The sequence below is a fragment of the Chamaea fasciata genome, unplaced genomic scaffold (assembly GCF_029207755.1).
Source record: "Chamaea fasciata isolate MVZ Bird 193981 ecotype frontalis unplaced genomic scaffold, bChaFas1.0.hap1 SCAF_14, whole genome shotgun sequence".
Classification (NCBI taxonomy): Eukaryota; Metazoa; Chordata; class Aves; order Passeriformes; family Sylviidae; genus Chamaea; species Chamaea fasciata.
In genome coordinates, this window is record NW_027094099.1 from 2,787,797 (window position 1) to 2,803,937 (window position 16,141).

Sequence of the window (16,141 nt, forward strand, 5' to 3'; positions counted from 1 at the left end):
TATCCATGTCAGGAACTTGATTTTTTTCACCTGGAATTACCTACCCCCTTTAAATACCTATGGATAGTATTCCTGCTTCTCCATGCTGTTTCCTTTTCATGCATGTTCTTTCTGAGTAAGTAATTTCCACATTTAGTTTTATGTATGTCTCTCAGACTCATAGTCATGCTGCCACTGGGCCATAAGAACTCCAAAAAATGCAGGGGAAAACATGGATCTCCCTGAAAACACATTTCCAATGGATAGTCCAAAGTCCAACAGCTCTCTAACTGCTCCACCACTCCTTACACAAACATGCCCAGGGCTCAGTCTTGCAGTTCCTTCAATGGTTAGGAACAACACCTAATTCCAATGACCATCCCTTATTCCCACTTGCTCCAGCATCACCACAGACCATCCACGTAGGCAGATCTCCCTTTGCCCTTCCCATGTTCTTTGGTGAAAGGATTCCCAGGCAGCAGGTCTAACACCCTTCCCTCCCACAGCAGCTGAGCTCCATGTGACATTCGCCGACTTCCCTGGCCAGCAAACCTTCTCCACCACCCATTTCCGTTTCCATTGATCCTCCCTGAATCCAAGGAAGCCAAACCACATGCAGTCCCAGTCCTGATCTGACCCTGATCTCATACAATTTCACTTAGATTTCTCCTGCAAATCCCACCTAATGCATTGCGAATGAGGGCTACATTTCTCCAGATCACCTCCATGTCCGCATCCCTCCTCACTTTCTTCACAACTCCAACAATTCCGATTTTCCCCCAAATACTCTTTATTAGAGGGTTGGTTCTTGGTACCTCCATCCTTATTTTCATCCTAGGGAGAAGCACAGCACCTTCAACAGCCCTTTAAATCCTCTGTCCTCCTTTGCCTTTACAATGACGATATTGAGTAATTCCAGCACTCCTGGCACATGAGATTTGCCTCTATTAATTCTTCAGTTTATTTGCTTCATCACAAAGTTGGGAGTTTTTCTGCTATTTCAAAAGGAATGGACAAACCAGTGTTTGTCCATTATTTTCAAGTGTTTCTACTTACCAAGTCCAAACCTATAACAATATCAAGTCTTTTTGGCAGAGGGATCAAGCTGTCAGCCCCTTTATCTCCTCAAAATTCCCTCCTGCTGTTTGTAACTGCCTAATCGCCATTTTCCAGACATAATCAAATCCTACCCATGGGAGTATCAAAGATAAAAAGCCTTTTCACTGAAAAAAATTGCTTCTAGTACACACTTTGGGATATTTACTTCCATGGAAGAGCATTTGTGAGTGTCAGTGCATCAATATACTCACAGTAAAAGATATCTCCACATCAAAACTCCTGCCACGCACCATTTTTCACCTGTTCAGCCTCTGCTGAAGAGTGTAAAGTATTTCTTTTTTTCCAAGGAAAGCAGTCAGCCAAGTCGTGGAGAAGAGGTAATCTGGGCATTCCTGACATCCCTCCTCCGCTCGGAGGGAACAGGGACATGTGGCCACCAAGATAAGCAGCTACATGAGACTGCTGCATCTCCGGCTCTGCCTCCAGGGATTAAATCATGCCTTGGGAACATGCTGAGACACTTTTCTCTTAACAAAATGACCAGGGGAAAGGCACTTAAGGCAGGAGAGCTGCATTTTAACCTCTTCATCACACAGAGGTTCCTCCCCAAACTCCCATCAGGAGAGGACACCATCAGACATAGTAAAATTGGAAGGTGATCAAGATAAGTTTCAAGCTAAAGCACCTGCTTCCCTTGTTTCTGAGGTGATGTGGTCATTCTGCACCTGGTGCTCTCCTGTCCTATGAACCAAGCTTGCAAGACTCCAGAAAATAATATTTGACATCTTTATTCTCCTAAACACATGCAGCGTATCAGAGGCTGAACTAACATTTCCTCCACTCACCACTTCCCTCCTACAAACAAATCCACCCCAAACTCCCAATTTTGCTTTTGCACACAAACAATTAGTGTTTTACCAGTGGGACAGGCTAGTTTTTCAATTGTGGCTGTTATTACTTCACTGTAAACAGAATAAATATCTGTAGCACATCTGCCCTCTCAACACCACTGTGTAATTACTCCATGACAAAGCTGGCACGACAGTAACAACCTGCTCGTTAAAAACAGGAGTAACGAGGCTAAAAAAAGTGGGAAAACAGAGAAATTTTCATGTTACAAGCTCAGACCACCCCACTTATCAAAAAAAGAGAAGCCACTTGGCTGAAGTGCTTTCCTCCAGGCCAGGTCTGATAAGGCTGCTGGGAGGTCGTGCTGACTCACCGTGAGCTAAGGGAAAACAGGCACTGATTAGGAACTCCAAATACACACCATCAAACAACAGGAACTTCCAAGCAAAATGTACATTTTGGGGGTTTTTTTTCCCCTTAATCCTCACCTATCACCACAGCAATGACCAAACCCTCTTGACCAACAAGACCCTGCTCGCAGCCTCCCAGCCAGCTTCCTACTCCTGCTTTAACACAGCTGAGCACTCCAGAAGATTTCATGGAAGTTCTTCGGTGCAGAAGTGACAGAAGGCAGCACCAGGCACTCGAGAGACGTTCTGGTGTTTTTCTAATACTACAGGACATCAATAAGCACCAAAACTGGGACCAGTGTGCAACAGGTCTGCCTCAGCAAGTCATGTATTCTGTTAGTCACAGGGGTAATCCTGCTGAGTTAAGTATTTTAATGAATGTGTTTACCTGTGGATTTGTAAATGCAACATGTACTTAAACTGTAAAAGCCTTAACAACAACACCTCACATTGACGTGGCTGGCACCTCCCTTGAGGAAAAAAACAAAAACAAAAACAAAACCAAGACCAATTTTTATTTTTGAATTAATGACAGCCCTAAACAAGCTTTCGGTGACAAGAGACAGAACCCACAGTACAAAGGGATGGCTTTTCAGCACACTTGTGGAGAGGTATCTCACAGCCAAGGAGCGTGAACTTTACCCTGACCAGGAGAACCAGCCCAAGAAACTGAAATACCATGTGAACAGAGACGTTGCAGAGCAGGAACTAAATCAGAATTCTTAACAGCTGCAATCAGAGTTAAATAGTGGATATATTTGTAACACAAAGCTTTCAGAGCTCCAACATGTACTAAGAGAGGTCAATCTTGGGGAAATAAGGACTAGAAAGCTGTAAAAAAAATACAATCACTTCAGAAAAAAAAAAATCAAGGTTAAACAAAACATAAGAGATACCTGAACACCAACACTAACCAAAAATATTACAGAAAGGGGGCTAAAGAGATCCTAAATCCATTAGCAAAGCATAGCAGAAATATTTATACTCCAAAATAATTTATACTCCAAAATAACAGTGTGAAAGCCTTGGTTGCTCTTTCCCTGGGTGACAGAGTACCAAACTAGAGGGGCTCAGTGAGGGGAGACTTATCAATTCCGAGGGGCACCAACAACTGCCCCTGGTTTACCAAGCACATCTCATCTTCCCATACCAAGAATCAGGCAAAGAAAACGGTAATTCAGAGAAAAGTCAAACTACTGATCCTACCAGGCCCTTCACACTCACCCACTGGTTACTTCACACCAGGTAAGAGCAGCAGACTCCACAACCAGCAAGTCCCTGTACAGCTTTTACTGCTCCTTTTGGTCCAGATTAATTCTCCTCCCAGTTTTCTAAAGTAAATTAAATTCTCCAGCTCTCTCAACTCTCTTCAACACCAACACTGGAATTGGAATGAAGCCAATGCAGCTGGATTTGGTCTCCAGTGTATAACAACAAACTGAAAAGTACCTTTACCAAGCCACATTCCAAGAGCTGGCAATCAAAGATGGGAAATAACCACGAAACACTCTGCTCTGAGGGGGAGGGAGAGGCAAAATTCAAGCCATTATTTACACACACTGAAGAAAACCCGGAGTGTGGAGACGAAGACTGAGGCAGGACCATTATCAGTCAGGAACAATTTAGCCTTGGCCAGAGCAGCAAATAAACACGTCAGGAATACACATGCCAGCATGACAGGCAAGAGCAGCTAAATCCAAATCCAAAACAGTTGCTAGATAACAAGAACCTGCTCCTGCTTGCTTTTTTCCAAAGCCTGTCCAAAGCCTGTACATGTTCAAACTGGAAATCCCTCTTTCCAACAGGCAACTTTACTTCCACAACTTCTAAGTTTAACCAAGCATCAATAATATTAAAACAAGGAGTCACAAATCACCCTTAGCTGGGAAGGGGGGAACATTTAGAGCTTACACAAAAGATTCTCCAGCCACACACTGTGCATTCATCCACCCTCAATTAATCCAGGAACAAACATTTCTTCCAGCTCTGTGACACAAGGTGGTTGCATGCTAAGGTGGCTGCTTACCTTTCCATCAGCTTCTCCTTATCCCAGTTGAAATGGCTAAGCAATATTCGAGTGATAGTCGCTGGATTCTGGAGAAAGAAGAGAAAAACAATCAATAATTGAGTAACCAAGCCAGAGCTTTGAATAAGCAAAGGGAAAATCAGTGTGTCTGATAACATCATCTGTTCAGACAATACATGTTTACTGGCACGGACTGGGAAAGAGCTGGACTTGACAGATAGGCAAATTTAAGAGGAAAAAAACCCCAACCCAACTTCATAAATCCAAGCATCTGTAAAAAATGACAATTTGGTTGAAGATTTAAGGACCAGATTAATTACACCCACCACAGTGCCAACATCTCCACATCCAGCATGCCTGCACAGCGCAATTCCAGGATATCTGCAAAATGCAGGAAGGGTTGATTGCCACCCATCATACCCATTTTTGCCACAATCTCCACACTACTTGCAGAGCAAGAATAATCTAGCCCTGACTGTCAAAACACTTGGGCTGAAAACTGTCTCAGAACACAACTGGCTGCCAGTGTAAAATGACAAAGTGCTTCAAGACCCCAGAAGTTCCTGAAGCATCATGAAAAAAATCACGGACAGCTAAGGAAAGAAATACAGCCTAGAAAGGTCAGAAAGAAGGTGGAACATAAGACATGATTTTCACTTGTGTGCGAGTTTTTATTCCAACTAAATCTGAATCATCAGCCAAGAGTTTGATTACATGAGAAACACACAGACCATATGGCTTGTGTTACACCCCAGAGCCATGTTTTAGCTCCCTAAATCCACTCTCTGGGCTCAGTTTTAGGACCATTTACATGCAAAGGAGACGAGCAGGGCTCTCCAGCGGGGCCCTGAGAGCGGCTGTGTGTACTTTGCCATTTGACACCAAAATGGAAGTTTGCCTCAGGGCCAACGTTCAGCTCTGAAGCTGTTGAAAAGTAGGACATAAACCAGCAATGTGATTTCCTGAGCCCTGGAGCTACAGCCACAACCTGATGCTGCCAAAAGCCAATGCTGTCACCCACAGCAGCGATCCCACCCCATCCCTGCACGTCCTGCCCTCACCAGCCCATACCAACACAGCCATTTTATGCTGCAAATAACGGTTTAGAAACTGATCTCCTCTTTTCCTATAGTTCGTTTTTTTCATGGAATCAGTTCTCCAATCTGTTGGATTGCCTGACCACACTAACAGCTGCATTAGCACAAGGGGAAAGCAGGACAGCCTCCTTCACCACCAACACCAACAAAACCTTCACTGAAATAAAGCCCTCGGGTGACAGTGTAATGAGCACAAAGAACCAGTCTTGTGGTTTAGACTATAAAAAGTGACACTCCTTCTACAGTGCGATCTGACTCTTATTAATGCCAGCACAGATTGTTTAAGGCCAAACTAAGATTTTTTTCCCCTCCCCCAGCTTAAAAAGCCCATGTGAACCAAAGCAGCTTTAGAAAGGTTTGACCAGATCCCTGATGCAGTCCCTGTGGAACCCCCAAAACAGCTGGGACGGCAGATCTACACAGTATGGGGCAGGAGATACTAGAAATGGGTACTGCTTAACACTACAAGGTGACAGTGGGGTTCTGGTCCATACCTGCACCAGTCTCCCAGGTGACAGGGATCCAAGATCTTCCCTGCAACAACACGAGGTGCCTGGCTGACAACCATGCCACCAGCTCTCCAACAGCATCCCTCCCTCATCCAGTACTGAGGAGAGGAGCAAGCAGCCCAACGCTTTCAAGTCAGTCAACGCTTGCCAACAAGAAGCTCAATGGGAATTTAAGGGTTTCCTTCACCAAAAGGCTCCTCCAACAGCCTCTTTTGGGGTTTAGTTTCTGATCTTTCCAGGTCATTTTGTATTTGGGTCTCCACAACATCCCTTTCTGTAACTCTGTCTGTACTATGCAGCAGTACCTAAAGGAGTTCTTAAAAGCTCACTTAGACACAATTCCTGGAGCAATTTAATCACAGATGAAAATATACCTCAGTAAATAAACCAGTCTTATCTCTAAATTATCTTGGTTATGATACCAGCCCCTGTAATTCTCCACTTATGTATTTCAGACAGCAAAGCACACAGCTCTTCAACATAAGGAGTCTTCACTCAGCCCAGAGATCTGCCAGATGTACAGAGAAACACAATTTTCTTCATTTCTCAAGCAAAGGCATTGAGAGAGCTTTAATTAAAATCAGCCTGAAGTCCCGTCCTACCTTCTACCACAGCAGCCCACTTGGCCACTTATTCTGGGAATACCTATTAATCACTTAAGAGGCTAAGAGGCAGGCAAGGTAGTGGTCTCTGGCTGACTTTTTTTAAAAGGCAGAATTCCCCTGCACTGAAGGAAAGTTACAGTACATGGATAAGAAACTCGAATGGTCTGCCATGATTATGAAGTAGAACAAGGCTAATCCATCAAACACCACTCCCCAAAGGACATGTGGTTGAAAATGAACAAGGTTTCATCTGTGGCTTCTCCATTTTTCTCCATTTTCCCAACACACAGGCACTGCAGCTTTCCAAGTTTCCCTAGGTCAGAGCCCCCAGGTATCCCAGCACAGCAAGGTCAGGGTACAAAACTGGACGTTATTTAGGATTATACTGTTGACTCTGTGTACTGTCACCTTCTCCTGGCTTGCTGGGCTCCAGCTTCCTGGAGCACTGCTGGTTGAACATTTGAAAAAGAAAGGAAACGCCAGCAGCATGACAAGCTCCCACCAGAAATAGCTGGGCTGCCTGCTTTCACTGCCTGCCACATCCCAGATGTAGCATTCAAACCTCCCCTGGCTGTTTGCTGGATACAGAAGGCAAGAATTAACACAGGTCTGCCCTTGCTCATCCTGGACAGGGATTCAGCCTGGGCTGGAGGCGCACAGGGAGCACAGAAGACTGGGAGGGAGGCAGGTAAGGGGCAAAAATTAGAGTTAAAATACAAATACCCAAAGTTCTGGCATGAAGGACTGCTCCAGTCTAAGACCAGGCACACCACCATGTAACAGCTGTTCCATGGGAACAGCACATACGCACACACTTCCCTCACAGTTATTCTGGAGCAGTGCTGGAGGAGTCAACCACAGCACCCACCCCAGTGAGAGCTGCGTCCTGCACCTCGGGCGCACGGGGTGAAAACACCACCAGAGTCATGCGGTGTTTCAACACCAGCTCTACTCCAGCCTTCCACCAACCCCCAGCCATCACTCTGGACACTCATGCTGTAAAAACTAACGGAATGTCCAAATCCTGGGTTACAGAGCACTGGGAAGTCAGGGGCTCTGTTCCACCTCCTCGTTTGGCACACAGGATTATTTCCTACGACTGACACCACACAGATCAGTTATGAACAGGCTCCGCTGCCGCTCAGGCGGGATTACTGCCGAGGCTGCAAGAGCACGCTCCTACTAAGGCCATTTTCTGTTTACAAAGACAAATTTTCCTACAGAAAGCAGCCAGGGACAGACAGAGAGCAAGGGAACAGCCAGCACGTTCTCCTCCAAACGTGGTCTGATGAAAGCTGAAACAGCAGATCTCACTTACAGCAGCCTCCTATTAAATTTTACATGTCGGAGCCGAGGCGGATTGCCTGGAGCCGAGGGCAGCAAGCCTGTTGATATCCAGATAGGAACAAACCCGAGGAAAGCAGCCATTTTGTTGAAATTCTCCGGGCACTTCAAAAGATTCCCTAACAAAACATTCCGAATAAAGCTCTGCCCAGAGAGAAACACCCTCAGTCCTTCAGGAGGGATTTTTTTTTTTTTTTTGAGATAACAAAGCAACCAAGTGCCCCATATGCTTCAAACAAATTCCACTCCACCACAGCTTTTCAGTGGAGGTATTTACATTTACTGTACTTATCTATGTTGCCAGGCTCCAGCACACCAATGCAAGCAGGAGATACAGTAATAGGAAGCCCTAAAAGGTCTGGACTTTACCAAAGAAGCATTATTAATTCAAATAAAACTCCTTAATTTAATAGAATTTAATTCAACTGGAAGCTTCATCAGTGATAAGAGTTAAAATTCTTTTTGCTGTCAAAATAAGAGAGTATGAATCGGAAGGAAGAATCTGGATGCACTTAAATGCATAAACGAATTATAAATTAAATATTATTAGAACATTAGCTTGAATCAGAATTTCCAAGCAGCACAATTTGCTGAATGACAGTTGGGAGCACTTGATCCATTCATGTTTCCATCCATCAAGATGAGCTGCATTGGTAATTCTTGATGTTGTTACAAAGAAAAGCACACTTTGCAGTTCAGCTTCTCCTCACATGCTGAGAGTCAGTTCCTGGTTCAATTTCAGCCTTTACTGCAAATAAAAACCATTTAAAAACAAGTTAAGCTCAGTTCTCCAGCAAAATCCTTTTTCATCTCCTGGAGACATGATATTGATAAATTCTTTTGTTTTGTTTCTTTCCATGCCATGGCTGCCTTTGTTTCCTACCCATGGTAGCTTCTGCATTCCAACAGTTTTCATCCCCAACTGCAGCACCTTCATTCCAATAAGCTTTTACAGCAATAAGGAACTGATGCCACTTCCAGCTGGGTTTTCTACACAATTGCTTTGCACTTGTGAATCCAAGCAGATGCTCCAGAAACCCTGGCTTTCCCCAAGCCTCCGAACTCTGTATAGGGCTCAAACCTCAGCAATGTCCACCGCTGTATTCCATGGGGACACAAGACTGGGTTTTCATTTCCTGGCAGAAGGAAACCGATGGTTTCACATCAGCTGACAAGACTGAGAGTTTGGCTTGGTGGAGGAGCAAAGAGCCATCACAAGCCAATGCTGGTCTGAAGCCAAGCAGCACAAACATCTGCTCCAGTGAAGTGGCACCTGGGGATAGCTGTCACACCACCACTGTAAATATTTAACCAGCCAAACCCCCAGTGTTTGCAACAGCAGAGCACCAAGTGGAAACTCACGCTGCCCAGCATCTCCAAGGCTTGTCAGGTGGACGCTGTGCCACGGGAGAAGAGCTGATAAATAACCCAGAAGTCACATTTAATGGCACTGGGGAGAGGAGGAGCAACCCCATCGTGAGAGACTGTGACCAACACCACGCACCAGGCACCAAAGAGCTGCTTCATCACATAATAACCAAGGGGCACCACCCAAAATTCTGCAATAATCTGATGCCTGCTCCACTTGGACCCTCTGCTCTTCACCTGCACCTCTCCCAGCCCCACACAGATAATCTCAGATATAAAGACACAGCTAGAAAATGTCTTAAATGTAACCTGCTAAAACACATCACAGTACAACTGCCAGCAAAAGGTTTGCACTGTTCTGCAAGTGCACTGAGTGACCTTCGTTTGTGAAGATCCATTCACATCCATTCTTCCAGGAGACAATTACAGGAAATCTTACAAGCACAAAACCTCATTTCTAGCAGCTTAATAAAATTCCCAGGAAGCCAGCACAGAAGATGAGATCCAAGTGTTGAGTACTTCCAGGACATGATCTCAAACTTGCTAGTTTTAGCCACCACCAACTGAGCACTCCGAGAAGCTGCTGGAAAACTTCCGTGTAATCTAATATTGCCTGGCTCAATTACAGCCAGAACATGAGAGGACTGCTGCAAGAAGAGGACAGCAGCTAAAGGGCTCAATCTGCCAACCCATCCGTGCTCTCTCTCTCTCTGCCATCCCCTGGGAGAGAATCACACCATGGGATGTTTCTGCCATTGGCCATCTCAGGGTTCACAGGGACAGCACAACATGCTGGTGGATCTCAGGTACTTCTCATCTTCCCTTTAGAGATAATAAAAACATCAGTATTGCTCTTTCTCTGTACCCCACTGAGGGAATGGTCTTTGCATCTTCCATACTACTGAAGCCACACCAGAAGACTTGAGTTAGAACTCTAAACCACATTTCCACACAAGTCCCCAAGAAGCCAGGCTACTCCCCGTGACTGCTGTCATCTGCTGTCCTCCATCTGGCGTTTGCCACCTCACTGTAACTTCCCATTAACACATACAGAGCCTTCAACTTCTACACCGATTATCTCCTCAGCTCCCTACATCTTTCTTCATCTCGTTAACTTCCCTTCACATATCACCTCCTAATTCTGAAAATTAAGTTTCACGGAGTTACTGAATTAGTACCATTACGTGCAGGCACCAAATGGTAGCTCGATCTGATGATCACAGTTTGTAGTAACTTACCTGCACTTTACTATTTCCAGCTCTGATGAACATACGTTCTTCTAGCAGGGGAAGATAATACAAAGCAACTTCAGCAAAAACTCTATTACTTCAGTTAATTGGTTCAAGAGACAGAAATGAAGCAGTCAGCTGCTTTACATTTTCTCAGAGCCTTTTGGAAAGCTTTCAGGTTAATGATTAGGAGCTGCAATGAAGAGCCATTGTCTAACAGAGCTTTCAAAATCAGAAAAAAATACTTAAGCAACAATTCCAGCATGAATTAGCAAATTTGGAAATACAAAAACTGAATTCACACTGTAATACCTCTAAATAAAAGAAGATAGCTTGGGTTCGCCCTGCTGCTCTCAGACGACTGCAGAAGCTCCACCACCAACTCAACAGAAATTAAAGACTACCAGGAAAGGACTTTTCCAGCATTTCAGCTATGCTCACTTCCATAGCAGGAGAGTTAGGGTTTGATGACAGGACACAGAGAGATGTTAACCCTTATTTTACACATTTAATCTGAAGAACACTTTGGTTTCTACTTCCTTTTGCAGTAGTTCTGGAGTATAAAGTCTATCCTTGAAAGAGGAAGGACCCACAGGTCGTGAGCTGATGTTTTACCACCCACAGCAGCAGCATCACCCAAAGAACTTCTCTCTTCCTGGCGTCTCCCAGCACAAGAAATCTCAACACATGAGGAAAAGCTCAGCAGAGCTGGGTAGACAACATGAGCCCCAGCTCTGGTTTCTGGAGTCTCCGCTGAGCAACTGCAGCTGCCGTGCTGAGCACCGGAGTGGGAGCACATGGGTGCCAGAGTACGCTGCACAACGGCTTTATTCAATCCTGTGCCTCCCACTCAAGGATTTGCAAAGACTTGCCTTAAAAGAGTAGGAGAAGGTGATGGCATCATTTCCATATAATTCCTCCAGTTTACTATTTCAGCAGCTCCGTAATATCTCCCCATCCGCTGTGGAGGAAGCAAACCCAGCACTACAGCCAGGCTGGGCACAAGGTGAGAGCAAAAACCCTGCAAGTTTTGGCTACCATGGATGTAAAGGGCCTGTGTGTTCATCCAGGTAAAACCCAAGTCCCTGGTAATCACCAATTTCCTCCTCAAGTCAAACCTTCAGTCGACATCCAGTGCCACAGAGTTGCTCTGACAGGATGAGCGTCCATGAAATAGAAATGAATATTTAGGAAATCAATAACAGAACCTCTGTGTCCCCATCACAAATGACACACGGTCACCCTCCCTGCCTGTCAATAGAACACCACTCCTACAACCAGTGCTCACAAAGCACATCTGAGCCCACTTCCCTCTTAACACCACTGCTCTTCCAAACCTCCAGGTTCCATCCTTCCTCCTCTGTCCAACCCCAATCCTATAGAAATTCTCACCCCACCACACTTAGTTTCTACCCACCACATAGGTACTGCACTGATCTTATATACGGACCACAAATGTGTCCAGCACTATCAGACAAAAAAACTTGGGTTTTCTCCAGATCAAAAGCATCCCTAAGGCAGAAAGATCATCACTAGATACTTTCAGTTGTACTCAGTCTCTAGAAGAATACACACAGGGACAGTTTCAATTCTTCTCTCAGACCAATATAACCACTCACTAATGCCTGGCTTGAATAAAATACACTGTATTGCTTCAAGAGGAAAGCAAAAGCACGTTTTGTCACAGAAAGAAACGATACTGAATGAAGGCAGTGACTGACAGTAAGTACCAAAACACCATGGCCTGGCCCAGGAGCACAGGTCAGAAATCTCTCCCCCTGCACAAGATTCCAGAGAGGCCAAGGAAGACTCTAGACACCCAGAACGGCTTAGCTGTGCACCAGCTCTATTTTTGCCTATGAGATGAAGTGACAGCAACTTGGATTATGATTTTAATCTGAAATAGGCCAGTAACTGGGCAAGACCAGACCAGCTCAGGAAATATTTATGCAGCAGCAACACAAGCTCACACAAGCACTGGCTCCCAGACTTGCCACCAGAGTCAGTAATGAGAGCACGAGTGACCAGATACAGGAACTGACTGGGCACAGGGGGTTGCTGGTTTATTTTAACACAGACAGGATCACCGTGCCACCAGACAGCTGAGCTGGCACAACCTGGACAACAGGGACTTGCTTCCAAGAAATCTGTCTCAGTCTGCCAAGAGCCATGTGTCAGGCATGTTAAAGCTGAGTCTTCCCATATCAACAGACCCCCAAATCTTCTTTGTCCCAAAGACTGTAAAGCATATTGGGGTATACTTTGATGCCAGGTACCACCAAAGGTCCCACATTTTTTCTCCACTATCCCACCAGGTACAAAGAGCAGGCCCTCATTCTCTTCACCCCAGTGTCAGGGGGCTATATTCACCTGGCCTAACAAACCTCGATAGTAGATTGCAGGGATACTGCCAATGTCTACTACCAAGTGTCCTCAACGTAACCACGTGAGCCTGACAGAAATACACCTTTTTTTTTTTTTAAGGTCTTTTATTAGTCAATGTTGGAAAGACTAGAAGTGGCATATGTCAGGCCAGCTACCCATCAAACTGATAAAAGGAAACAACCCAAAGCACATTTTTCATGTGCTGTCTTCAGTGACGCCACTCCTGAACGAACTGTGCGTTTCTGGGAAAGTACAGGTCTACTGATGTGAGCTCCAGAAACTGTCCCATTTGCAGGCAGAAATGGATGTTAAAGGAATAAAGCTGAAACACAAACTGCACATCTGCTTTCTACCTTTAAATCATTTTGTACAAGTCTTCTGGAGTCTCAAAAAAGCTTTTTCTGCTCTTTTCCCTCACTCCAATAGGTATTGGTACATTGACTCGGCTCCTTCACCACAGTGTGCACTGCCAGGGCCGGGCCCCGCGGGGCCCAGAAGCACCCAAAGGGCTGTACCCACATCCTGGGGTTTATAAATCTGTAGTAGATTTATAAATCTCACTGTTCCTCCACACCAGGGAAGAAAACTGCTAGCTCTACCGGCTCCTGCTTGCAGCAGCTCATGCAGCATAAGGAACAGGCACTTCAGCTCTGGCCAGTGAATGATTTCCCAGTACACAGCACTTCATGGATTTTGCACACCTTTAGGACAACAGAACTTTGCTTTTGCTGCTTTAAGCACATCCAGATGCACCACCCAGCCCAGGGCAGTGTTAGGAGGCTGCTATGAGCAGATGAGTGGAGGAAGTATCAGAAGCAACTTGAAGAAATAATGATAACACGGCATACTTGAAATGTTTAGAAGAAATCAGAAGAACTCTAGGAGGAGCACGAAGGTATTTTTCTAATACTCAGCATCACAGTTACACTGGAAAGGGTGAATTCCCAGTAACTTGTGGATTTTTTCCACAGTCTACTTCCACAGCAGGTCTGTCTTTAGGCTCAAAACTGTGCCATGAAAACAACTAATTGATTTTCTGGGTTAACTTCCACGAGTTCTCAGCAAAGGGCTCTCAAACTGTCCTTCCAGATGATGGTTTAAGAGTGTCCCCTCTTTAGACAGTGTGCAAGCAGAGGATCAGCCTCCAAGGATGCTCAGCATCAATGTGTCTCTCAAACACTGCTGGTTATATCTCAGGTTTTGGGTGAACTGCCTCCCACCTGGTTTTGTTACTGGGCACTGCTGGAGAACACCTATCACAGGCTGCTTGGGCACAAAGACACAGAGTTGTTTAATACAGAAGATACAATCCAGACCAAGTCTGCATCACCTCAAGACAACTACTGCTGACTCCTAAAAATCACAGGGTAACCTGACCAGTGAACAGAGCTTTATCCCCAGAAATCAGAGTCCTCAGACTCACAGGTAGTTGGGGGGAATAACTCATTATGCAAAAATCTCACAGTAACATGCCTGTGCAGCCTGTCCTGAATCCTGACTTTTAGTTCAGAACATTATAATTAACATTTTCCAACGAATACACAGACAGGAAAAAGAAAATGGTAAAGGATGAGAACTTCTTCCAAGAGCACAATGAGGTGGCACCCACAAACCCCTGCAAGTTAAAGATCTACCATGGTAAGTAAACAAAAGCCATCCCAATTAATAACTTCTCTCCTGGCAATGGCCAGGTTACTTCAAAAATATTTGGATACACAGTCACTGGTGGCATGCAAGCGTTAACCCCTTCAGCAACAGCGTGACTGATGAGAAAAATGGGCTTAGCACAAGAATTTTTACCCAGGGGTATTTTACATGAATTTACATGAGCATTTTTGGAGAACAAAAAAAAAAAAAAAAAAGTCCTCAACATTCTTCTATCTTCTCTTTCTCCTCCAGGCCCTAGTGAGGTGAGCACTCGGTACTTTTCTTCAGTTCTCTGTCCCTCATTGCTTCTGATTTTGTCCCCTCTTCAAAGGAGCACCCACTTTTATGATCTATTCCCTGTTCACTGGGGCAAAGAGGAAGTTTACCCATGACAGTGAAGCATCAACACACTCCACAGTATTTTAGAAAAGAAAAAACCACATTCCTTGGGTAATTTCATCTCTCCATCACAGGCAAAATAAGTTTTAAACACCCAGTGTCACCCTGACAGGCAGGAAATCCATTCTGGTGATGCCTATGCCTTAGTCTACAACTCTAAATCAAGAAAAAAAATAATTTAGCCGTCTTAAGAAACTCTTTAGGCCCAGGAAACCACTGCCAATGCAGCAGTGGCTTGGGGATGTAATCTTTGGCAGCATCTTGACACTGGCAGCAGCCCCAGCACAGATGTGGTTGTGGCTTGTACCACTTCCCTGCAAAAAGCAGCTTTACCTGCAAAAGCACTTTGTTCTGCTGGCACAACCTGCATCTGCACTTGGAAAACCTGCCAGCATCCTTTCCCCAACAAGCCTCTTCTAGCTCGGATCATTTTTTAATGATGACTTCGCAGTTTATTTACCACACTCTGCTCATTTATTCTTACTTAGTTTTACAGCCAACAAAACACAGCCCTGGCAACACAGTATTTTATAAGCCAGGATTTCCGCTACAAGAATTTCGCCTGTTTACACCCCAAAATGTTTTCCTCTGAGGGCTCTGCAGATGCCACCTTTGAAGAAAGGATATTCTGGAGGCATGGGGAGTTCAGCAATTACTTGTTCGCTCTTGTTCCCAACAAAGATACACCTCAAAGTCTAACTGCAGTCTCTAATTGCTGCAGGTATTTTTAACCAACTACCTGAGCTCCCTCGAGTTAAGAGAAAATAAGTCTGGTGGGATCTGATACAGAAATAGCAGAACACAAGTCATACAGCAGTGGAGGAGAAAGGGAAACCTCCAGTGTTTTCACCATTTTCTCGTTTAAGGGCTTTGAAGACTTGCTTCTACACAGACTTGCACTCATTTCATCACAAGTGTTTCTACAGCTGTTGAGTCAAACCAGCAAGTAGGTGCAAATTCCCTATCTCTATTCCCTTTTGGTAGGGAATGGGAAACAAAGCTGGGTGTGCAATTTTGTATTTGATGGACTGCACACCAGCTGACAAGGGTATCCCTTGTTCCTCTCCCATTAAAATATTACTGTCATCAAGACATTGGGCTTCTGCAAGAGGAAAAACCCACCTAATCAGCCCTGCCTTGTAACTGCTGTGCAGGGCAGCAAGAGGAATAATTACACTAATGACTGGTGAATAATTGAGTGCACTGAACAGGCTGGCACCCAGCCTCCTCCAAAT

At 44.8% G+C, this 16,141-nt stretch overlaps 1 protein-coding gene across 1 annotated transcript in view; it reads right to left on the reverse strand.

The window, feature by feature from the left end:
- Positions 1-16,141, reverse strand: part of ARIH1 (ariadne RBR E3 ubiquitin protein ligase 1) — a 49,004-nt gene that overhangs the window by 22,651 nt on the left and 10,212 nt on the right. Inside the window, exon 2 of the mRNA XM_066196093.1 lies at positions 4,324-4,391. Within this exon, the coding sequence (XP_066052190.1) occupies positions 4,324-4,391 (68 nt within the window). The remainder of the gene's footprint in view (positions 1-4,323; positions 4,392-16,141) is intronic.